The 26,037-nt window shown below is 44.8% G+C and overlaps 1 protein-coding gene across 2 annotated transcripts in view; it reads left to right on the top strand.

Moving 5' to 3' along the window:
• The window catches only part of SNAP25 (synaptosome associated protein 25), a 97,508-nt gene that overhangs the window by 41,490 nt on the left and 29,981 nt on the right, over positions 1 to 26,037 (top strand). For both annotated transcript variants that reach the window (XM_054024135.1, XM_054024134.1), the window contains exons 2-3: positions 17,402 to 17,537; positions 19,663 to 19,704. In XM_054024135.1, coding sequence (XP_053880110.1) covers positions 17,466 to 17,537; positions 19,663 to 19,704 — 114 coding nt within the window. In that variant the 5' untranslated portion in view covers positions 17,402 to 17,465. The remainder of the gene's footprint in view (positions 1 to 17,401; positions 17,538 to 19,662; positions 19,705 to 26,037) is intronic.

Here is a 26,037-nt window from a genome sequence, read left to right on the forward strand (position 1 = left end):
GAATTGGTTACAAGAAAATAAAAGTAAATGCAACTAATACCTAAGCTAAGTGAATTCAAAGCAAAAGTCTCTCCTACCACATGTTCTAGCAGTCTGACTGGTTGAATTCCTTTCTGCCAGGATCCCTCCCTAGTCCAGTGAGGATTATTTTGTCCTTCAAGTGTTGTTGTTGTCATGAGTAGAGATGAAGGGAGAGTTGATTTGGGGTGTCTGTTCCCCATTCTTTATACTTTTTCCTCTTCTTTGAGAATCGTCTCCATCTGGGCTTCAGGAGACAGAAAGTCTGTGGTGGACAGGAACCTCCAGCTGTTTCTTTGCCAAAATGTAAATTTCTCACTCGTGCCCTTTTACCTACCAAAGAATGGCCGCTTAACCAAGTGATAGTCCATTTGATTTCATTGAAACTTGGCTGAGGCATCAGTTTGCCTTTTGTCTCTGAGGGACTGGTTTGTGATTGTGTCCCCAGATTTAGAATACATCTTGGTAACATCATAGAGTAGAATCATATAACTTTACATAAAATGTTGCCACACATATTTTACCTGGACAGTAATGATCAGCAAATGTTTTTCAAATGATACCTCACAAGGCATGCTTTGTACAAAATTTATCATAGTCCTGTAAAAGGGGTGGACATAGGGATACAGACTGTCACAATTACTCATTTTCCTATTTAATTAATTAAAACCTCACCTGTTGATTAAAATGAAACTGCCACAGAATTTCTGTTTGGTCTCATCAATGGATTATAGAACACAGAAACGGCAGTAATTAGGTCTAGCTTGCCACAGAGTTCAATGCAAACAAATGCTCTGACCTCCCTGTAACTTTGTTTGGTTTCTCCTTATATCAGCCATACTGTTGGCTGATGTCATACAGAATCTTACTCTACTTACATGTATGTCTTGGACCCCACTAAAAGATTTGGGGTCTGATTGGTCATTGCCTGGCATTTGGTATCATTGTTTACACCTGGTAGAGATAAAATGCTACCTTTCTGCTCTGATAGTGTTTTGCACCAACTTTGCACAGGCATGATGACTGTGCAAGGGTAGGGCAATGGAGACTCAGGCCCCTAGTTTCCTTTGAACAATTACTGATGTTTAATGTCCTTCTGACTCATCAGTTGCCTGTGGGCCTTCTCTTCTTGTTTTACGAAGATCCAGAACGGGGACCCTTAACCTGAGAGGATAGAGTGACATCAGCAACTCTGGCTCTTAGGACACTGGGCTTCAAGGCATCCAGACTGGCAGCATTAAGAGCAAAAGAATGAGCTGACTTTGTTGAGATACTGCAGTTCTCTCATGTTACGTTATATGATACGTATCCAAAGTGCTCTTGACTCAGAGACACTACCTGAAGCTCCTTTGGGGGACGGAGTAGTCATTGGCACTGTTAATTTTGAGTATTATACAATCATCTTCTGGGGTCAAATCAAGGAATTCCTTCTGCTTGCATTTGAGAAATCTGCCTAAATAGGCGGTTGGATGTAATCAACCTGCTCTTCCATTACCTGACTTTCTTGTTGACTGCCACCGTGCATATCGCACTGAGTGCACTGAACAGTGAAAATAACAGGGCATAGCTTAACCAGTTATAAAAAGAGCATGGTCTGATGCTAACTGGTGCTGAGCCCTTTCTGGGCTGGGACAGGTCCCTCAGCACCTTGCAGAATAGTCTCTTTCTGTTCAAGTTGCATGACATAAATGAAGATTGTCAGACTCTTTGAGATGCGCTGTCCTTCACATGGGACTGGCTCAGATACGTGTACAGTGCACTGACTGGAAACGATACCACTCGCTCATTCGTCTTCCTCACTTGTCGTTTATATTCTGCTCTGTCATTTATTTTCATTTTCTCACACCCAGAAGAGATCCGCTGCATTATGCAAAAGAAAGGTGATCCAAATGTTTTGCCTAATGGTTAATAAAGATGTAGAAGACATGAGAATATTTGGATTTCTCATGCACATCTCCTCAGTGCAGAAGCCAGCTAGGAGAACTCATAGATGAACTCCAGAACATCAGCCACATGAACAGTTGTGTATAAAGGACTTGCTTGGGCCTGTTTGAGCACAGTCCCATGTTGGGGTGCAGAAAACAGATGCATTGCCCTAGTGAGCACTCCAGGAGATTTTATGTCTTCTGGAACTTCCAGAAATTTGATGGAACTTGGCTGCTGCTTCATCTTCTGGCAGAATGCAGTTTGCTCCTGTTTGCACCCTGCCAGAGCTGGGTCACCTCCACTGACCAACGTGGTCAGTCCCATGATCTTTGGAGCGTCAGGCAGATACCTTTGAGGTCCTTTGAAGGAGGCAAGATCATGACTCTTGCCTCATGGACCACAGTCCTACCAGTGGCACCAGCCTTGCACCCAGTGATGGTAAGAACCGTCCATTCATATACACACACACACACACACACACACACACACACACACTCACGACTGTCCTGTGTATATTGCCACTAGAATGTTGCCATCCAACAACTAGGGTGAAATCCTTGCCCCCTGACATCATAAGAACATAAGAATGACCATACTGGGTCAGAACAAAGGTCCATCTAGTCCAGTATCCTGTCTTCTGACAGTGGCCAATGCCAGGTGCCCCAGAGGGAAGGAACAGAACAGGTAATCATCAAGTGATCCATTCCCTGTCACCCATTCCCAGCTTCTGGCAAACAGAGGCTAGGGATACCATCCCTGCCCATCCTGGCTAATAGCCATTGATGGACCTATCCTCCATGAACTTATCTAGTTCTTTTTTGAACCCTGTTATAGTCTTGGCCTTCACAACATCCTCTGGCAAGGAGTTCCACAGGTTGATTGTGCGTTGTGTGAATAAATACTTCCTTTTGTTTCTTTTAAACCTGCTGTCTATTAATTTCATTTGGTGACCCCTAGTTCTTGTGTTATGAGAAGGAGTAAATAATACTACCTTCTTTACTTTCTCCACACCCATCATGATTTTATAGACCTCAGTCATGTCCCCCCCTTAGTCGTCTCTTTTCCAAGCTGAAAAGCCCCAGTTTTATTAATCTCTCCGGTGACTTCCAGACTTGAATGCCCAGTGACTTCAATGTGGAATGGATTTTATCCCTTGTTACTAGTGCTTTCTTTTAACAAGGTTTAGTGACTCAGCAGTAGAAGTGTGAATAAGCCGTGACTTCTCCTAGAGAAAATATAATCAAAAGGAGAGAAAGAGTCTTCCTGGGGCCAGACATGTTTCTTTTTGTTTGCTCTAGCACTTAGGGGTAGGGATTTTCAAAAGCACCTATGTGATTTAGGAACACAAATCCCATACGTCAAGGAGACTTATATTTCTACTTCACTTAAGGCACTTTTGAAAATCTCATCCTCTAGGTGAGGAAATTCCATTTGCTTCCAGGTTAAATTCTGGGTAAAGAAAGCAAACAAACTTTGTTCATTGGAAGGAAGGGTCAAGACATTTTCTTTGATCATCCACTCTCTGGAAATAAACTGCATCTATGACCATTTGAATGCCTCACACCCTGTGGTGGTTCTTTTGTTTACCTTCCACCACTGTGGTAAGTCTGTCACTTTCAGCCCATGTTTCATTTGTGATATTGTTTTGTTGCTGTCAGAAAAAAATGAGTGGGTAAATAGATATTGTTTTGTTGCTGTCAGAAAAAAATGAGTGGGTAAATAGTTGTGAGAAGAGGCTGTGAAGAGGTAAAATGTTGAAAGGTTTATTTTCAAAAGGTTTTGATTAACAGAAAAATGTACAGAAAGCAAATCAATTCTTTGAGGTGAAAGAATGACAAAATGGCTGCCCTCCGCTTTCTTGTCTTCCGTATAGAAGTCAGCTAAAGAAAACTAGTGTGTGAATTGCAGCACATCACCCACCTGCGCTGTTGTTTAATCCTTATAAAACACAGTGTTGTCAGCCCACTGGCAGAACAACAATGAATTGCTTTGTCATGTGGGGGACATGGCTCTGGGCGTACATTTTAGGTCCTATTGTTAAGCTCCGAGGTGTCAAAAGCAACTTTTTTTCAGCTGTCACTTCTATCCTATTTCAGTGCCTGGGGGGAAAAGCCGTGGGATGTGTTACTCATTGGCCCCTCTATCTGCAGGTCCCAGGAGCTAAGAGCATTTGTGTCAACAGTACTTGCATACTCCACTACAACCACACATTTATAAAATAGCGATCTGGGGTAGGTGATGATCCTTCTTATGCCTTGCATATCTCAGCTTCACGTCGGGTTTCAGTCTGAGATAATACTGAGTGATCATGGCATATCATCTATTATATTTAGCTCCAAAGAACCCCGGACAGGTCTAACTCCACTATAGACTGCAGCAGCTTCATGATTTTGGAGACTTCCAGTGCCAATGACATCCCTTTCCCCTCTGTCTTGCTCCCTGCAGAACCCGATATAAGAAGTCTCTCTTTCGGTGTGGAGAAGTATTTGTTGTTGTTATATATTATTTGTGTTACCATAGCACCTAGGAGCCCTAGTCATGGATCAGGACCTCATTGTGCTAGGAGCTGTACAAACATGGAACCAAAAGACGGTCTATGCGCAAAAGTGCTTACCATGTAAGTGTAACACAAGAGTCACAGATGGATACAGACAGTCAGGGAAATATAAGAAAACATCAGCATGATAGAGAAGTGGTCGTGGCACCACAGCAGCCTAACCATTGTCAATTTTTTGTAGATATCATGTTGTTCTTTCCCTTAGATTTTGTGGGAACTCTTGCCACAATATTTGGTGCTACATTTTCACAGAGGGCTACACATTATTTGTATAACTATATCAGATAGTTAAAGTGGTCCAACCCTCTACTGTGGATGCAGTTATACCAGTACAAAGGTGCATACCTGTATGAGAATAAGCTATACCAATAGAAGTACATTTATACCAGTATGAGTATGACTACACTAGGGTTGGACCACTTTAACTTTATCCGTTTTGATATAGTTATAGCGTTAACTGCACAAAAACTGCGTAGACACCAATCGTAGGAAAATTCATTTTGAATTTATTTTTCCAACATATTGGGTATGGTCTCATGATTCCATCTATTTATGCTTCAACAAACATCTTTGTTTTGGCCTTTGAAGGAAGAGTGCTCTTTCCAGTTAGATTTGCGCTCCCTTGTGCTCCTCTGGCAGTAACTGGGGAAAAGGTGCAGCATGGGGTCATATCACACCCCTGCTATTATTTAAAATGTCTATTGCAGTAACATCTAGATGCCTCAACTGAGATTAGGCCCACCTTGTGCTAGGTGCAGTGCTTACATGTAGGCATAGATCGACCCTGAGCCAAGGCGCTTGCCAGATAAATAGACAGGACAGACGAAGGATGAGAGAAAAGGAGTATTATTATCCCCCTGGTACAAAGGGGGTACTGAGGCACAAAGAGATTGAGTGACTTGCTCAAGGCCACACAGGAAGATTGTGGCCAAACTGGGAATTACAGCCAGGTCTCCTGAATTCCTGTCTGCGAGATCATTCTTCCAATCTTTTCTAATATGATTCCTTTTCGAGGCTTTCCTCTTAGTGGTTGTTACTCTTTACTATTTTCTAAGGCAGATTAATTAGCCACATACTTTGTTGACCTGTGCAGATCCAGACTGGGTCCCAAGTGTTTACATTAGCACAAATTTGCAAAAATGCGGATGCTGCAGCTTTGAATTAAGCAGAAATGTATCCGTGGCAAACCCACTTTCTTTGGAATTGCCGGATAATACCAGTTTCCCTCAAAAACTGCAGGATCCTAGACAATCCAGGCAATGCACATGGCACAGTTTTTACATAACACAATTTTTACTGAAAATCTTGAATTCACATATTATATCGATTTAAATATAATAGCTAAACAGCCTGTCTGTTAATAATGCTTCATAGCGAAAGCATAAATCTTTAGATAGGATTTTTCATTACAGAACAGACTGGATAGTCTTTAAAAGTGCTTTTAGTGCAGTTAAAACACATTAAGGGCCTATCTGGTCAATGGGTTCGGTAGAGGCAATATTAACTGCTATAAGCACTCTAGAAACCAAATGGATAGTGCTAGAGTAGCGTGATGGGGTGTACAAAGCCCACACTGGGCCCAAAGGGGTTAAAGGACAAAATGGGGCCCAGGTAGCTCTGCCCCTCCAGGCTTGCAAACCATGCTCCAGCTGGAGAGGAAGCTTAAAAGGAAGCCACTCAGCTCAGAGCAGGGGAGAAGATCGACTGACCTATCTACTTACCCTAAGGGCTCCTGAACAAGGACACCGAAAAAGCCTCCCTGTGAGGCTGAACCCATTTGGGGATGAAGGTGTAACTGTTTTTTCTTTCCTTTTGTTATCTTATATTGGACTGGGAGACTTTGGGATGGTAGGAAGTGACCCAGGGAGGCAGCTCTGGGGCACACTGTTGTGTCTCACAGGGCCCTGGGTTGGAGCTCAATGGAGTGGGAAGGCCTGACTCCCCTACCAACTGCCCTTGTTGCGGGAGGGCATAAATCTCTAGTAAGGGATGTTGAAAACCCTGAGGCAAGGATAAGCCACATACAAGGGATAGGATCTGGACTAAAGGCCCTTCCTGTTGGGAGGTGAGAGATTGGAAACCGAGTGCACTACCACTAGGCTACCTACAAGTAGACAGACATTAAAATCTGGTGAAGAATTATAAACTGTGGGGGAGAATTACAAGAGCACCCACTGGATTTAATAGCACGTGTTTTCATGGCATCTTGTTTTCAGGCATAAGGTTCTCAAGACACTATCTGAGCTGGAATTCAGATGGGCAGAGCGCTGAGGACAATGAATGACAGGTTTACAAGGTGAAGCCTGATGCAGTAGCATTATTCTTCCTTGACTCAATGGGGTCTCCTGGACATAAGAAAAGGGGGGTTGGGGAATGCTCATTCTCAGCAGCGTGTGGAGCTACTGGAGTCCAAAGGACTTTTCCCCACAGCTTCATATTCCTGAAGTCCCAAAACAGTCTTTCTTTGCAAGGGGTTGGTGGACAGTCTCTGGGCTAGATTTTAGCCCCAAGTTTATGCCGGCGTCTGTAGTATAACCCAGCACTCACAGTAGAAAGTCTGCCTTGAGAGGGCTGGCAATGGTACAAAGCATTCCCCACCTGCCAGCCAGCAGAGCTCCAAAAGTGGGCAGCGCTAGCTGAAGAGGAGACAATAATTGCATAGCAGGTAGGTGGATGTGCTAATTCCACATGTCACTGGAGCAACCCCCACAGATGGGGCTCCTGTGAAGCAATTTACAGCGGCCTTGTTCCAAGGATAGAAACCCCTCATGTGCAGCTATGCGGGGACTAAACTGCAGACACATAACTCAGCACCAGAGTGGGAGAGGAAAAGATCCCTCTGCTTTATAGTTTCACTTCTCCTCAGTTTCTCTTTCTTATCTACAAAAACAACAAGGAGTCTGGTGGCACCTTAAAGACTAACAGATTTATTTGGGCATAAGCTTTCGTGAGTAAAAACCTCACTTCTTCGGATGCATCCGAAGAAGTGAGGTTTTTACTCACGAAAGCTTATGCCCAAATAAATCTGTTAGTCTTTAAGGTGCCACCAGACTCCTTGTTGTTTTTGTAGATACAGACTAACACGGCTACCCCCTGATACTTGACATCTTTCTTATCTGGTATTCTTCAATCAGCCTGTATGTCACCCACTATGACTGAGTGCAGGGAGCGAACGGGTGCGCCAGCACTCTGATCACTCAGATGTTAATCAGTTCCCCTGGAGAAAGCTGATGGAGGTCATTAGACAACCAGGCTGGCCGGCTGAATGGGATAAGGAGCCAATTGGCCCATCAGCCCAAGGCAGATAAAGAGGCAGGCAGGAAGTCCCAAAAGGGGAGCGAGGGGTTTAGGGCTAGTTACACCCAGAAACACAGAGGCCTCATGGAAGGGAGACATCTGTTCCCCTCAGGTACTGGGGGAGAGGGCGAAAAAGCACTGTTGGTGCTGTAAATAGACTGTTGCACGGAGGTTGTTGTGGAAATGGAGGAGGGAATTTAAAATAAAAGGATACGGTGAAGGTACAACCATAGGAGTCTGTGCAATTTCTGTGGGGAGATGGCAGGAATCATAGAATATCAGGGTTGGAAGGGACCTCAGGAGGTCATCTAGTCCAACCCCCTGCTCAAAGCAGGACCAATCCCCAACTAAATCTTCCCAGTCAGGGCTTTGTCAAGCATGCCCCATGGCATGCTGAGGCTCGTCCGGCAGCTGGACTGCCCTGGAAGTGGCAATTGAGAGACACACGGGGGAGGCCTCAGAGAGTACTGGGTGCCCGGATGATGGAGCAGACTCTGCAGCGGTTGGTGGGCCAGCAGAAGGAGCTGCAACAGAGCATGCAATCTTTCCAACCGTCACACCAGCTGGAGAGACAATCCCTGCTAGCCCAGCAAGCAGCGCAAGAGAGGAGCTTGGAGGAATTTATCAGGGAGCAAGCACAAGTGCAGCAGTTATTTCTGGTGAGTCCCAGTACGGAGAATGGGAACCAGAGCCCTGTGTAAAATGGGGCCCACTGATGACCCCGATGCTTTTCTAGTGACATTTGAGAGGGTAGCAATGGGAGCTGGCTGGGACAGAGGAATGTGAGCGCTCTGGTTCAAACCCTATTTTTGCGGCGATTCTATTCTGGGCTTCTCCATTGGCTTGCTCTGTAATTTTGGACAAGTCAGTCAATCTCAGTGTTCCCTTCTGTAAAATAGGGATAATAATGTTTGCCCACCTTTGCAAGGCTCTTCCAACTCTACAGAAGAAAAGTCTCTATATAAAGAATTGTTATTGCCAGTCTCCTCTTTTATATATATATGTGTGTGTTCTTTGTGTAGAATATGCCAATGCAGTCATCCTCTAGCTATGAATATCCAGGGGGAAAAATAGATCTGCACTTTAATGCAGTGAGAGTGCTTGAAAAGAAACAGTTGCTTTATTGCAGTGTTGACTTTGCCATGGTAAATTGCTGCATTTTCATTTTCCTATATTTATTGTGTTGAAGAGTTTACATCCCAGTAAAGTAAATATTTCCTTTTAAAGGTCACCCATTGTATTTCTCCCTCTTCAGGGATATATGACGGTTCACTTAGAGCTTTAGAATAACTCCACATAGATAAAACATTCTAACTACCTGATTCTATATTGCATCTGAACTTTACCTATAATATAATAAATGCAGCGTTCAAACTGAAGTAGACAATGTGCTCGCCTCAGTCAGTTCATTACTTTCTCTTTAACCCTCAGTTTCCTACTGTTCTTCTGTATCGGAAATACAGCATCTGGCATCAGGGGCAAAATATTAATCTAAATTGTAGGAGAATAATTGCTTCCATAAATCAAATCTGCAATGTCTAATGAAGCTGAAGGGATTTTACGTGGCATCAGTGTTTATTTTAGCTTAAACTGGGATAAGCACCCGACTCTCTTTGAATTTCAATGGGTGTTGGGTATCTAACTAAAGAATCCCATCCCCAATGTATACTATCCCCCGTGCTTAAGGAAAATTATTGCAAAGATATGGGCAGTAACCAGAATCGGCTGCAAAATCTACACAATTTCAGCTTTCAGAGTAGCAGCCGTGTTAGTTTGTATCCGCAAAAAGAACAGGAGTACTTGTGGCACCTTAGAGACTAACAAATTTATTAGAGCATAAGCTTTCGTGGGCTACAGCCCACTTCTTCGGATGCATAGAATGGAACATATATTGAGGAGATATATATACACACATACAGAGAACATGAACAGGTGGGATTTGTCTTACCAACTCTGAGAGGCCAATTAAGTAAGAGAAAAAAACTTTTGAAGTGATAATCAAGATACAATTTCAGCCTGCATCTAGACAAATTGCGTACCATATTGTGTGCCTATGAGTAACCTGTATTGATTACTGGGCATGGTTTTCTATAAATGAAGTTGAATCAGCACTGCAGTAGGGCACTCGTGTTTATGACTAAAACATGATGTAAAATGGCTTGTTTGTAAGAGGGCTTTGTGGTGTTTCTCAATCCATTCTAAGTGCTTTACAACAAAAAAACAGTTTCAATCAACCTGTCAAGTTTAATCATTTGCAGCAAAACACCTCTGCAGTTATAACCTCTGACATTTTCTAGGCTGATGTAAAATGGGGTGAATCTATCCCTAAATGTAAACACAGTGGGATTTATTAATCAGAAACTATCATTCTAAGGGTAAGTCCCAAGGGCTCCATATCTTTCTACTTCTCATCACCGCCCAAACTTACTGCTCATTCGTGATCATTAAGTGCTGTAAGCAAGAGCCAGGCTGGGGAGAGAGATGTCTACTGGAGAACTAATTTACCTGTGCAATGTTTAGAAATTACAGTGATTCATAAACAGTATCATTATTTTTTTATTAATTGCCCAAGAACTCAGCTTAGTATCAGTCTGTTCAGGCTTCATTTACCACCTAGTTTACACTGGGTATGCTCAGAGGTTTAAAACTGGTCCCATATTAGCATTGCATCATCTTATTTATCTAGCATCGCCCATGCTAGGAATACAATGCCAATCATAGCAATGTAGCACTGGAAGGGATCTTGATAGGTCATCTAGTCCAGTCTCCCCATGCTGAGACAGGACTAAGTATTACCTAGACCATCCCTTATCCCCTTACACCAAATAGGTAGAGAGCAGATTCTAGTTTCTTCTTCACCCACTCATATGAACGTTCAAGTCATATCCCTTCCTAGGCTGTGTCTAAATTAACCTTCCCCCGCCTTAAAATTCACTCTTGCAACTCCACCAATGCTAGTGTAGACCAAAATGCAGGCAGCTGCGAGTATTTTAAGCACTGGCTCACTTAAGAGCAGGTATAGACAACATGGTGCTAGAATTCCCAGCTCCTTGTCTCCACTAGTGCTCCCCGCAGGGCTAACACTGTTAGCAATGATGGGAAATTCTAGAGGAGGAATCCTAGAGTAAGCAAAGCTCTGAGATCCACTGAAAAAGCACAAGAGCCCACTGATGTGCACATGTCATGGGATAACGATTCGCCAAAGCTGATTGGCAGCAAGCCAGCTGGAGACAAGCCACAAAGAGCTGTAAAGAACAGTATATGTCTCGAAAGTAATATGCATTGAGGGTGCCGTGCCCTTACTCAGGAGGGAAGGCTCTCCCTGCATTACCTAGCTTCTTGCTCCGACAGGATAAGGTATTTGAAAATGCTGAAACAAACCGTGGGGCAGAGAGCCAGCTAATGTACATTGGCATAGCTCCCCTGAAATCAATGGAACTAGGGCTGATGGGGTCGGGGAGGGAGAAGGAGTAGGATACAGTTCTACTAAGGGACCCTAAAACATCTGTGTAAATAAAGTAAAATGGGAGGAGTGGGGCGCCAGGATCATGACATACCAAGGCCCCACCGTTTTCTCACCAGGCACAGAACCAAGCTAGCTTTACACCAAACTGAGGACCTGGACCCAAGTTTGTAAAGAATTTTACACAGCTGTATAGCAGCTGAGTAAATCAGGCAGAAAAAATAATGAGGGGCTGTAAATGAGAATTGGTTCTTCCCCAAGTTCCCCTATTGCATCGATCCATACTGAGACCCCCACACAATGGAGAGAGAAGCTTCCAGTCCATGTTCAGGTCATTACTAGGGCCAACAGACCAGGAAGAGAAACCCTATTCCAAGCCCCTTGTGGCACTGAAAATCCCAGAAACACTTTCTGACTTTTGTACCCCTGATTGTTATACAGGTGTTTGGGCCTGATCTCATGGTCCTTTGACTTCAGTAGCTTTAGGTCAGATCTTTGGTGTCAAGTAGAGCTTGTTGGGAAATTTTTGACGGAACAGTTTTCCACTAGAAAATTCAGTTTCATCACAATCTAAATATTTAGCGGGAACCTTGATTTCAATGAAATTGTCTATGGGAAGAGTAAAAATGAATCATTCTAACTTTCTCATTTCATTCCTGTAATGCTGAAACATTTCATTTTGACTGTCATTTTGATTCATTTAGACTTTTTTACATCATATAATACAGTATTAAAATTAATATTTTATATTCATATATATTGAGTATCTATAGCATTTAATATTTTACATTATATTACAGTGTTTCCATATGATGTGTTCACCGTTTCAAAACACAACAAATTCAACGGTCCCGAATTGGAATGTTCATTCCATGGAAAATTTCAGAATTTTGGCGGCTTGTTCTGATTTGGGACAAAAACAAATTTTGACATGTTGGAATTTCCCGTGGAATGGAAGTTCCATTCTCTGACCAGCTTTAGTGCCAACCCAAACAGTGAGCTGTGCCCTAGGTACATGGTGAGGAAGGAGTCAAGGGGCAGGTCTACACTACAGCCGGGATCAACACTCTGAGATCGAGCCAGTGGCGGTAGATTTAGTGGGTCTAGTAAAGACCCACCAAATCGACTGTAGATCGCTCTCCAGTCGACCCCTGTACTCTACCCCCGACAAGAAGAGTAAGGTAAGTTGATGGGAGATTTTCTCATGTTGACCCTGCGGTGTAGACCCTGTGGTAACTCGACCTAAGGTACGTCGACCCCAGCTACGTTATTCAGATAGCTGGAGTTGCGTAGTGTAGGTCGATTTATCACGGTAGTGTAAACATAGACAAGGAGTCCTCCACTTGGGCTACGGAGCAGATGTTTTATGGAGGATACTTCAACTTCCTCTGACCACTTGCCTGTCTTCCTCACTCCCACATAATCTCTGCACGTGGCTGTTCAGGGAGTGACTCCTCAGGGCACTTCACTCTAGGCACACAGCCCATCCAAATTCAGTGCAGTGGAATCACAGTGGTTCTGCCTCCAGGAGAACCTGTGTGGGCTGGGGCTGGATTGGCCCCTACAAGGACACCAGGATTGCTTTAGTCACTATCACAGAGGTCTTCTTTGGAAGCAGAAGGATCCTTGATGTGTCTCTGCCATGGAGCTCATAATCCCTAGAATGCTCCCTATTTTTTTTGGTGAAACCTGTTTACTGCTGACAGCGAGCATCCCCAAAATGTCTGCTGTCAAACTGAATATTCACCATGCCATTAAGCCAGGCATTTGCATCAGCTGGGCCCATGGATGAATTTCTTGCAGTCGAGCCTTAATGCTGGTGTGAATTGCCCAACCATCCAAAACACCAGGTGGCACTGCCCACCCAGCCGCTACTCCGGGATATATTGGAAACGTCTACATTTTATGTGACCCATCACAGGATGTTAGCCTCCCTCAGACAGGGATGTTGCGATGTGTTCACTGTTTGAGATTGATGTAAACAGAATGCTGTGCCAGTTGCTTGGGGGCTGGCTTTTCAGTCTCCTCTCTGAGATGGATTTCTTCCTGCCTTAGGATGAAAAGAAAGCAAGACAGCCTCAAGGGAGAGCATAGCTAATGTACAAGCATGAAGGTCATACATTTCCCCCCTTATATAACAACAATCCTTTGTAAGTTGCAGAGGATACGTAAGCAGCTGTCTGATTTTCTTACATATTCGTAAGCAGATAGAGCTTGATTCAGCAGCAAATATCCTTGGCCTTCTGATCCCTGGAAGCCTATGGCTCCTGGCTCAGCGGAGCTGATTTATGCAGAGGAAAGGTCGTCCCATTGCAGAAGAGTCGCTGGGAAAGATGCAGGAGGGAGGGGGAAGGACTAGATAGATTAATATGAAAGGACGTTTAATCCAAACCAGAGTTTAACGCACTGCCATATATTGGCTGATTGCTACTTAGGCAGTTTTGGGTGGTTGGTTTGTTGCGTTCTGCTGAAATGGGAGCCAACAGTTGGGTCAGCGTCTAGCCAATGGCCTTTTGTTAGGCTTTAATTAATTGACATGTGTTAGCAAAGCAAACACCAGTGTTGCTCTCCGTGGGGCACTGCTATTGTTGTGCAGAGCTCCTTCCACCCAATGCTCATTCGTACACCTGCCTGGCTGTTGGCCCCTATAGATGAAGCAAATGCTGGCCCTCTCCACTCAGTGCAGAGGAAATGGTGTGGTTCTTCTGAGTGGAGGGCAGCAGGCAGGGAGCCCCCCCCCCAGGGGAGGCTTCTGTGCCCCCATGTGCACTGCAGGGGCTCAGTCTGTGTGAGCTTGGAGGAGTTTGCACTGGGGGACCTATCCATGACTCTGTGAATCAAGCAGGAACATTTCCTCTCCTCAGCAGCTTAAAAGGTGCATTTCTAGCACAGGCTCATGGCCTGGGAAGGGGATGAGCCTCCCATTCACTCCTGTGCTCCCTGGAGCACCCCTGTTTGCAGACGCTGTGATCTGGGGCCTTATGGCCCACTCCTGCCATCCTTAGTCTGTACCCCTATTGGCTTCAGTGAGAGTATTGTCTGAGCGAGGACTGAGCCCATCTTAAATACGTAATGGCTAGTTTTTATAGACAGATGCTATCATTTATTGGCTGTCAAACTCTTAGGGCCAAAGGCTGCCCTGATTCATCTTTTCCATTTGAGTGGCATAGGGTGTAAAGCCAGGGCAGAAATTGGTCCCCAAGATGGTTCTTGCTTGACAGTTTACTGAAAGGAGCTGCTCTGTCCTGCCTTGCCATTGTGAGGAGGAGAGGAATTGCAAACGGGGGTTTGGCCAGGGAGTTCTGCAGGTGAAGGTCTGACCTTTGGGGTGAGTTTGTGGTCTGTTGCTGTGTGCTTGTTGCTTGCCATGTGCCTGCTTGATTGAAGTTTAGAGTGTGGCCTGCTTGCTGTATGCTGAGCCTACCGGAGCCTTCCTAACGAGGCTCCAGCCTTCAGTCCTTTGATCCTGGATCCCTTGACAAGGGGATGGGGCTAACTCGGGAGAACAGGGTTAGAAAAGCCAGCTTGTAAGCAACTAGAGGAGCCAGTGAACAGGGGAGTTTTGCGAGGGAGCGTGAGAGCTGGACACACCTAATAAACAGTATATCCAAGTAAATAGGAGAAGATAGAAGTTGATAAAGTACAGGTAGGAACAGAAAAGAAACAGTCAAACAAGAGTCCCATTCAGTTACATCACATGAAAGCAGACAACTAAATATTGACAAATTTTATAATGCTTGTATACAAATGCAAGAAGTCTAAATACTACGGGCAAGTCTACACTCAAGCGCTACATCAGTGCTGCTGCACTCAAGAAAGAGATCTTGGAGTCATTGTGGATAGTTCTCTGAAAACATCCACTCCGTGTGCACCAGCAGTTAAAAAAGCAAACAGAATGTTAGGAACCATTAGGAAAGGGATAGATAATAAGACAGATAATAGCATAATGCCACTATATAAATCCATGGTACACCCACGTCTTGAATACTGTGTGCAGATATGGTCGCCAAATCTCAAAAAAAGATTGGAATTGGAAAAAGTACAGAGACGGGCAACAAAAAAGATTAGGGGCATGAAACAGCTTCCATATGAGGAGAGATTAAAAAGACTGGGATTATTCAGTTTAGAAAAGAGACGACTGAGGGGAGATACGATAGAGGTCTATAAAGTCATGAATGGTATGGAGAAAGTGAATAAGGAAGTGTTATTTACCCCTTCACATAACACAAGAACTACGGTTCACCCAATGAAACTAATAGGCAGCAGGCTTCAAACAAACACAAGGATATACTTTGTCACACAATGCACAGTCAACGTCTGGCACTCATTGCCAGGGGATGTCGTGCAGACCAAAAGAATAATGGAGTTAAAAAAAGAATTAGATAAGTTCCTGGAGGATAGGTCCACCAATGGCTATTAGCCAAGATGGCCAGGGATGCAACCTTACGTTCTGGGTATCCCTAAACTTTTGATTGCTGGAAGCTGGGACTGGATGACGGAATGGGTCACTCAATAAATTGCCCTGTTCTGTTCACTTCTTCTGAAGCATTGGGCACTGGCCATTGGATACTGGTCTAGATGGACTATTGGTCTGACCCAGTATGGCCATCCTTATGTTATGATATTATGTAATTGAGTAAAATGGCCAGTGCTTCATGGCAGTTATTTGCAGCCCTCTGCCTTTCCTTCCAGCTGGATTAGTGCTTCCTCTGAGCAATAAACCCTCTCTGAGCACTAATTTTCAATGTGTCATGCTTGAATCAGGCAGAAAAATAAAATAGTGATGATGTTCTACAGACTTGAGAGGTAGTAGGAGGCCCCACCTTTCCTTCTCAAGTCAGCAGTAGAAGCCAGGTTGTGTCTTTTGGTTTATAATAAAAGCTAATACCTTCCTAAACTAGATTGAATGGAAGGGGATCTGATCTCAGGTAGAGGTGAGTTCAATGGATTTACTCAATAAATTATAATTATGGAGATATCCTATCTCCTAGAAGGGACCTTGAAAGGTCATTGAGTCCAGCCCCCTGCCTTCACTAGCAGGACCAACTACTGATTTTGCCCCAGATCCTTAAGTGGCTCCCTCAAGGATTGAGCTCACAACCCTGGGTTTAGCAGGCCAATGCTCAAACCACTGAGCTATCCCTCCCTGAGTAATCAAGATCAGAATCTGGCCCCACTGGAAGCAATGACAGAAAAACCCAGCTGGGTGATATAATACAAACCCCTGCCAAGCTTTTAAAAATGTATCCAGTGTAATTTTGAATGGCTCAGATTTCTGAGATGGTGTTTCTGGGCCAAGTCCTCACCTGGTGAAAATCAGCCCGGCTCCATTATCTGCAAGCTACTGTGGCATGACACAGATTTACAGCTTACCTAAGGATCTGGCTCTCTGTCATAAACTCCTTCCCTGTCCAAAAAGGCAAGTAAAGGCAAATATACCCAGGGCAGGTCTATACTACAGCCTAAGTCGATATAACTTACTTCACTCTTGGGTGTGAAAAGTTCCCTCTCCCCCAATAAGCCTTGCAAGTTTCATGCTGTCCACACCGGCACTATGTTGGTGGGAGACACTCTTCCGCCAACATGGCTTCCGCTTCTCACTGAGGTGGAGTAATTATGCTGACTGGAGAGCTCTCTCCCGTCGGCATAGCACATCTTCACCGTCTTCATAGCTGCACCGATGTAGCACTGTGGTGTAGACTTGCCCTTATTTGCAAGCAAGTATGAGGCAAAACCCTAGAGCTGAACCCTTTCAACTTCTGAGAAGTTTTGAATGCAGCTCGAGCCCATGTCTAGTTACAAGTCATCCCTTCTGATTCTGCATTTTATAAGTGTTTGGTGCTTAACGGCAGTTGAAGCGTGCCAGGTAGAAAATACAAATGAATTAATTTCTCTGTAGGGAATGCAGTGAGGATCCATCCATGCTCCTATACAAGAGAGTGACTAATAGCCCAGGAATAGAACATCACCTTGAACAATCCACGAGCACTCTTCTGTTTGTAAGACTCACCAGCCCTGATGAAAGATTGCTGGCGAGAACACTAATACAAAAGCATTTGAGGGGATTGACATTTAAGCACAAATCTGCAGAGGGCAGCAAGTTTAACCCCAGTATGTGTTCCCTATTTGCTGTCTTGCAGGCTCCCGGGCAGAACAAACACAAATCCTTGATCTGAAGCCTCGACAAACACACTCGCAGCTAAAATGGCAGAAGAACTTGATATGCGCAATGAGTTGGAAGAAATGCAGCGGCGTGCTGACCAGCTGGCGGATGAGGTAAAACCAATGGCAAACGAGGAGGGTGGAAACACTTGAGGTTCTTCTGTCTACCCACAGGCTATATCCAGAAACGTGCACAGCTGTAGCAAAGTGCTTTAGCAGCTGATTCTGCTTTACACTCGTATAATTTGACTGGACTGAATTCTGCTGTCACAGACACTAGTATCAATACACTGAAGTCAATGGAATTACTGTGGATTTACACTGTGTCAGTGACAGCAGAATTAGGTCCATCTTCTTAGACATTTTGGGCTGAGACCTCTGTGGAAAGGAGAGGAAAGGGGTAACTTGGAATAAAAAATGAGTCATGGTGATTCTGGAGCAGATAGGTACAAGGACCATGGGCCTGAGTATCAAACTCCCACCCTATCTGTCCAAGAGTCATTTAGACCATTAGATATCATTAGAGGCCAGTCATGGCAGATGTGTGTTTATCTGTGTGAGTCTTTGCCCATCATACTGATCATCTTTGGATGAGTTTGTCTCTGATATTAGGATCAATATCAGATAAAATGATCTTAGGGAGAGAAGTTGCCATTTAATTTCTTTGGAGGCTCATCTAATTTGCCAAGCCTAAGTGTAAGCAAAAACTATCAAATCAGTTAGCTAGGAAATTTTAATTGGAAACCACAGAAGTCATTTTTATACTAGTGTAGCAGTGGTTCCAAGCGTTAATGGAACCAGTGGAGAGGACTATGTGGAAGACCCATAACTGAGAGTTGAGGATGTCACAAGCACATTGCACAGGGGATGAATTTGAGGAAAAGCAGGTACTGAAACAGCGTTAACCTGAATGGCTCTGTTAACTTGAGGGTTTGCACTTCCACCTTGAACTCTTTAGTGTGGAATCTGCCATATTGCTGAGGAGGAGAAAAAAGATCAATTGGGGGAAAGGGGAACTCAATGAAAACCAAAAATATTAAGGGTGAGGTTTCCAAAGTGCTTTAAGCTGACCTATCTCTTCTCCCACTAATGTCAGCGGAAAAGCTCTCACCAACTTCAGAGGAAGCAGAGTTAAGCTAGGTCTACACCACAGCCTATGTCAGCACAACCGATGTAAGTGTGCTTGTGCGCAGCACTATCTCGGCAAGAGAGCTTCTCCCACTGACACAGCTTCTGCCACTCCCGGAGGTTGTTCTATTAGGCTGACATCGGCGTGGAGCATCTTCACCAGATGCGCTGCATTGGTGCTGCTGCAGCGCTGTGCATATAGACGTGGCCTTAAACCAGTGTTGAGCCATTGATGTCAATGGGTTTTGGATTAGGCTCTTAGGGCCCAGTTCTGCACTTGCTTATTTCTGTATTTATTTATTTAGACTGATCAAAATGCAATGAAATAACAAAATCCACCCCCCCCCCACCAGGACTAAGAACTCTGCCCCTCTCCCATTAACCCACTCCAGCCTAAACCTTCTTCAGACGCTTGGGGAAACATACGTCTAGCACCATATCTTGTAGGTCAACAGGCTCAGGAATACGAAAAAAAATCCCAGCATCAAGGGTCCCTCCTTGAAAATGCCCCGCCACCCATCTGCCCAAGGGTCGGTTAGCTCAAGTGCTCCAGCTGATCTCAACTGCCAAGGTATTGGTGGTGGAAAAAATGGGAGCGATACTTGAGTGAGTGAAGGCGGAGTTAGGATCTAAGGGTATGTCTACACTGAAAAGAAAAACCTGCAGGACCGAGACTCAGGGCCCGGGTCAACTGACTCAGACTTGCAGAGCTAAAAATAGCCGTGTAGACGTTTGGTCTTGGGCTGAAGCCCAGGCTTTGAAACCTGGCAAGGGCGGAAGGTCTCAGAGCCCCGGCCCCACCTTTAGATGGAGAAGGAGGGCAAGGCTAGGACTATACGCCTCTTCTGGGAGCATTCATCACTGGCAGCAGTGGAGAGTGCTAGCTGCAGAATTCCGGCTGCCTCCCAGGCCAGAGTGCTGGAGAAACGCCGTCTTCCCTCCTAGCACTCCCACACTGGGATAGCTGTAATCCGGCTATTAGAGGGTGGGGAAAGAAGCACTCAAAGTCTTCTGTATGAGGCTATTCATGGCGTTTATACACGCCTGCACACTAGTGACGGAAACGGCATTTGCCAAATCTAACTTGCTTTTCTCCCGTTTTTTTTCCCAGTCACTTGAAAGCACCCGTCGTATGTTGCAGCTTGTTGAAGAGGTAAGGACTTACACTTTACCCTCCCTTCCTTTGTAGATGTTTGTGTCGGGCTTTCCCATACCTCTAAATGCCTGAGCCACCTGCCAATACTTCACACACCAAGGGCATCTCCATAGGTTTTTGTGACCATCTAAAATGGGGCACTTTCGAAAGGTGAGAAAACAGCCAATTGCTTGCCCAGTGTTCCTGGGAATTAGTCCAGACAAGATGTGGTACAGCCATTAATAAAGCTGATCAAGCAGTCGAAAGACTCAACTGAACTGCAGGCTAGCTACTCTAGTTAATGGGGAACTATATTCGGTCCATATTTTAATTCTGGTTGAATTGAAATATTCAAGATAAAGCAATGAAACACCCTTTGTACATGACTCTGGTCAGTCATCATGGGCCCGATACACACACACTGGCATCGAGCTTCAGGGAGCCGATAAACTCCACAGAAGTCAATGGGGAGAAATACGGTGTTGTGATTGGCTCCTTATCTATCTGTTCATCCATTTCGGGTCTTTATAGAGCCCCAGTCACCGCAGAATCTAGGCGATGCTTCTTTATCTTCTCCGATAACGTTGTTAATAGGGGGTGTTAGGGTTTGTGAAAGATGGCAGATTGAAAGCCCTGGAGACAGAAGGCCTCTGATCATCCACAACACTGGGAGTGGTAGTGGAGGCTTGCTCAGTCTACCCTGCTAATATGCCTCAGTCCTTACCAGGTAGGACCCTTCTGGGAGGGAGAAGGTAGTTCAGTCGGGTGCCGATTCACCCTAATCGCGGTGGAGGTTTCGGTAATCTGGGACATTGGATTCATGCCATCAATCAGCTATCAGGTCCCCTGGTCAATTGACCTATGATTTCAAACAAGGCTGTTAGACTTTGTTTATGGCCCTCAGATATTTAATAAGTCATCAACCTTGACATTGCAGGGCACCTTCGAGCCTGATTTGCATCGACTACAATGGGAGTTCCAAGCAAACACAAAGGGAGGGAAATAGCCTTGAGTCACACGTTTATAAACTGGCATAAGCCCCAGCCTTCATTTCCTACCCTCATTGAAATCAACGGTGGTTTGCCTTTGACTCCAGCTCAAATGGAGTTGGGCCTTGTATTGTGAAGTCCTACACCTACTGATCAGTAATCACAACAGCTATAATTCTCCTCCTACCTACTTCATCTCTCTCTCTCTCTCTCTCTCTCGGCTTGTTCCCTCACAATTCAAGAATGCTTTTCTCTCCCCTAGCCTGAAACAACGCCACCGTAACCCACCTACCTGTCCTTCTACCACCTCCTCCCTCTGCCACTTAACTCAGTGAACATGCTTTATGCAATCAATCCCTCACCTTCCTCTTCTCTAGTTCTACCGCTGAGCCTCTCCATTCTTATTTCCAACCTTTCTACTCCACTGAAACGGGTCTCGCAAACACAGAATAACAGACAGGGCCTGCCCCAAAGAGCTTAAATAGCTGAGACAGACAAAGGACGCAGAGATAGCAAGTGATTTGTCCCAGTCAGTCAGTATCATATCTGTGTCTCTTGAATCCCAATCCAGTGACCTATCCACTGACTGTATCTTCCTGCATGTGTGGACTAGCCTATTGTGAATGCCACTGGAATGAAAATATTAAATAATAGTAATTGATCTCCATGAGAAGAAGACTGGGATTATTGAGTTTGCTGATCAGACCATATAGGAGCCCAGCACTTCCTGGAAAGAGCTCAGCAGATCACAGGAGCTTCCCATTCAGTCAAAGAATTTTCTAAATATAGCACTGGTTAGTCTGAAACATCAGGAGAAATCTCTCACAGTGATCTGAGCATCATTTCCATTAAGGTGACTACAGAAGGCCTTTCAGATTTCCTAACAGTTGGTTGGTTACTCTGACCCCATTTCCAGATATTTTTAAAATATTGCAGTATTTTAGCAAGCTAAGTTGAATAGATGTAGGGCACGTGCATTTGAACTCAAACTTGCACTACTCTGATTTAATAAGAGACAAAAATCCAATTAGAATTGGATTCAACTTGCTTCGTTGAACTTGTCTAGTGTTTAGAAATGAAAAACAAATTATAGCATTCAGTGAAAGATTCTTGATTATATTCTCTTGGTATGATAAAGCTGATATTCTCATTTAGGAAAATAAATCCATCTATATTTTTGTAGTAGTAATATACTTTATTTGTGTTATGGTAGCACCTGAGGGCCCCAGTCATGGCCCCACTGTGCTAGGCATTGTATAAACATGTAACAAGAAGACACTACTTGCCCCAGAGAACTGATTATTTTAGTAATTCTAAGTAGTATTCTAGATACCAGGGACTGAGACTTGCCCTTCCGATACCCTGTAGGGGTGCAGGGCATTCCCTTACTGCCTTGCATGGGCTATCTGCATTGCAGCATGGGACAGATAACAACCTCTGTTTGGATGCCACTCCCATCCACTCCCTGTGTAAATGGGCAAGGAGTGGCATGCACAGAATGCACCTGTCAGGGGAGATGCGCAAAGGCGAAACAGAAAGAAGGGTGTTACTGGTCTATATTTTATAACGCTCTTTGCCAGGAGCAGATTGCTACCCACCCTGGAGCAACGGCAGAAGCAGGAAGGGGACTGTGAGTGACTCTGAGATGCCATTCATTCTGTGTCTGCTCCTGGGGCAGTGCAGCTACCTTCTGGCAGGGCAGATTATAAAGTCTCGTCCATGATATGAATTGGACACTGACAATACCCACAGAACGTGTAATATATCTAACAATCAGCGATTATTTGAGCTAAGTTTGAGACACTCCATTGTTGTAAGAATGTGCTATAGATTTATATATTTTATAGTGCTTCCGTGCAGGGTTTGTGCCTCGAAAAAGCAATGAATTGGGGCAGAAGGACTGGGACTAAGCTATAGTCATGCACAATTTGGAGCCAACGATCCTTCATGTTTTCCAGTTCCCACTTTTCACCCCTGGGCTGATTAAATAATTAATACAGAATAACCCAGTAGGGAAAAGGCAATGTTTCTTCCATGGTTTCCATATGAAACCATCTTGGCCTTTAGAGAAAATCAATTATTATTATAGGGGAGGGGGGAGATGGTTTCTAGCTATAAAATAGAGGGGGAAATAAATCAACAAGATCAGTACTGCAGAAATCCCAGGAAGAAAGTGCTGAGCAGCTTATCATAGAAGATTAGGGTTGGAAGAGACCTCAGGAGATCATCTAGTCCAACCCCCTGCTCAAAGCAGGACCAACCCCAACTAAATCATCCCAGCCAGGGCTTTGTCAAGCCGGGCCTTAAAACCCTCTAAGGATGGAGATTCCACCACCTCCCTAGGTAACCCGTTCCAGTGTTTCACCAGCCTCCTAGTGAAATAGAGTTTCCTAATATCCAACCTAGACCTCCCCCACTGCAACTTGAGACCATTGCTTCTTGTTCTGCCATCTGCCACCACTGAGAATAGCTGAGCCCCATCCTCTTTGGAACCCCCCCATTTCAGGTAGTTGAAGGTTGCTATCAAATCCCCCCTCACTCTTCTCTTCTGCAGACTAAATAACCCCAGTTCCCTCAGCCTCTCCTTGTGTCATGTGCCCCAGCCCCCTGATCATTTTCGCTGTCCTCCGCTGGACTCTCCAATTTATCCACATCCTTTCTGTACTGGGGGGCCCAAAACTGGATGCAATACTCCAGATGTGGCCTCACCAGCGCCGAATAGAGGGGAATAATCACTTCCCTCGATCTGCTGGCAATGCTCCTACTAATGCAGCCCAATATGCCATTAGCCTTCTTACAACAAGGACAAACTGTTGACTTATATCCAGCTTCTTGTCCACTATAATCCCCAGATCCTTTTCTGCAGAACTGCTGCTTAGCCTATCGGTCCCCAGCCTGTAGCAGTGCATGGGATTCTTCCATCTTAAGTGCAGGTCTCTTGTCCTTGTTGAACCTCATCAGATTTCTTTTAGCCCAATCCTCCAATTTGTCTAGGTCACTCTGGACCCTATCCCTACCCTCCAGCTTATCTACCTCTCATCCCAGTTTAGTGTCATCTGCAAACTTGCAGAGGGTGTAATCCATACCATCATCCAGATCATTAATGAATTTGTTGAACAAAACTGGCCCTAGGACCGACCCCTGGGGCACTCCACTTGATACTGGCTGCCAACTAGACATTGAGCCCTGGATCACTACCCGTTGAGCCCGACAATCTAACCAGCTTTCTAGTCACCTTATAGTCCATTCATCCAATCCATACTTTTTTTATCTTGCTGGCAAGAATGCTGTGGGAGACCGTATCGAAAGCTTTGCTAAAGTCAAGGTATATCAAATCCACCACTTTCCCCATATCCACAGAGCCAGTTATCTCATCATAGAAGGCAATCAGGTTGATCAGGTATGACTTGCCCTTGGTGAATCCATGTTGACTATTCCTGATCACCTTCCTCTCATCCAAATGCTTCAAAGTGGATTCCTTGAGGACCTGCTCCATGATTTTTCCAGGGACAGAGGTGAGGCTGACCGGTCTGTAGTTCCGTGGATTCTCCTTCTTCCCTTTTTTAAAGATGGGCACTATATTTGTCTTTTTCCAATTGACCGGGGCCTCCCCGATCACCACGAGTTTTCAAAGTTAATGGCCAATGGCTCTGTAATCACATCAGCCAACTCCCTCAGCACCCTCAGATGCATTGCATCCAGCCCCATGGACTTGTGCATGTCCAGCTTTTCTAAATAGTCCTTAACCTGTTCTTTCACCACTGAGGGCTGCTCATCTCCTCCCCATACGGTGCTGCCCAGTGCAGCAGTCTGGGAGCTCACCTTGTCTGTGAAGACCAAGGCAAAAAAAGCATTGAGTACTTCAGCTTTTTCCACATCATCTGTCACTAGGTTGCCTCCCCCATTCAGTAAGGGTCCCACACTTTCCCTGACCTTCTTCTTGTTGCTAACGTACTTGTAGAAACTCTTCTTGCTACCCTTCACATCCCTTGCTAGCTGCAATTCCAATTGTGCTTTGGCCTTCCTGATTACACCCCTGCATGCTTGAGCAATATTTTATACTCCTCCCTAGTCATCTGTCCAAGTTTCCACTTCTTGTAAGCTTCCTTTGTGTTTAAGCTCACCGAAGATTTCTCTGTTAAGCCAAGCTGGTCGCCTGCCATATTTGCTATTCTTTCTGCACATTGGGATGGTTTATTCCTGTGCCCTCAATAAGGCTTCTTTAAAATACAGCCAGCTCTCCTGGACTCCTTTCCTCCTCATATTAGCCTCCCAGGGGATCCTGCCCATCAGTTCCCTAAGGGAGTCAAAGTCTGCTTTTCTATAGGCCAGGGTCTGTATTCTGATGCTCTTTCTTCCTTTTGCCATGATCATGTCATGGTCACTGCTGCCCAGATTCCACCCACTTCTACTTTCCCTACCAATTCTTCCATGTTTGTGAGCAGCAGGTCAAGAGGAGCACGGCCCTAGTTGGTTCCTCCAGCACGTGCACCAGGAAGTTGTCCCCAACACTCTCTAAAAACTTCCTGGATTGTCTGTGCACTGCTGTATTGCTCTCCCAGCAGATGTCCAGGTGATTGAAGTCCCCCATGAGAACCAGGGCCTGTGATCTGGAAACTTCTGTTAGTTGTCCAAAGAAAGCCTCATTTACCTCATCAGACGCCCACCACGACACCACCCTTGTTGCTCTCGCCTCTAAACTTAAACCAAGGACTCTCACCAGGCCTTTCTTATGCAGACATAAGAGCTGCTTTTCCCAAACCAAATGGGGCTATTTTCTCATGTTATTATAAGATTTGGTTTTACATTTAAGCTCATTGACATTTCAGAATGGAAACTGTGGGGTATAAATGTTTCATTGAATAATCCTATGATACCATTTCAAGCTGGATGTTTCATGTAGGGTCACTCTTTTAACTGATTTTCATATACACTAACATGCCTTCATCTGTAATAGGGAAATGTTTCCCCATCATATCGCTCTTTCATTCTGAATGTTCCTCAATGGTAGCCTAACAAGCACCACATAAAATAATGTTTTGGACAATGTAGGACCTGGTCCAAAGGCCAGTGAAGTCCATTGCAAGAATCCCTTTGATTTCACTGGGCTTTGGACTGGGCTCCTAGTCAAGAAAGAGTATTACTTAGTTTTGCGCCCGAGGCAATGGCTGGCTCCAGGCTCTTCAGTGGCAATTTGGCGGCGGGTCCCTGAGTCCCTCTGGGAGAGAAGGACCCACTGCCGAATTGCTGCCGAAGAATGAATGAAGCAGCCCCGGCAATTCGGCAGCAGGTCCTTCCCTCCGAGATGGACTCAGGGACCCACCGCCAAATTGCTGCTGAAGAAGTGGCGGCGGTAGGGCAG

Source organism: Malaclemys terrapin, chromosome 3 (genome assembly GCF_027887155.1).
Source record: "Malaclemys terrapin pileata isolate rMalTer1 chromosome 3, rMalTer1.hap1, whole genome shotgun sequence".
NCBI classification, from domain to species: domain Eukaryota; kingdom Metazoa; phylum Chordata; order Testudines; family Emydidae; genus Malaclemys; species Malaclemys terrapin.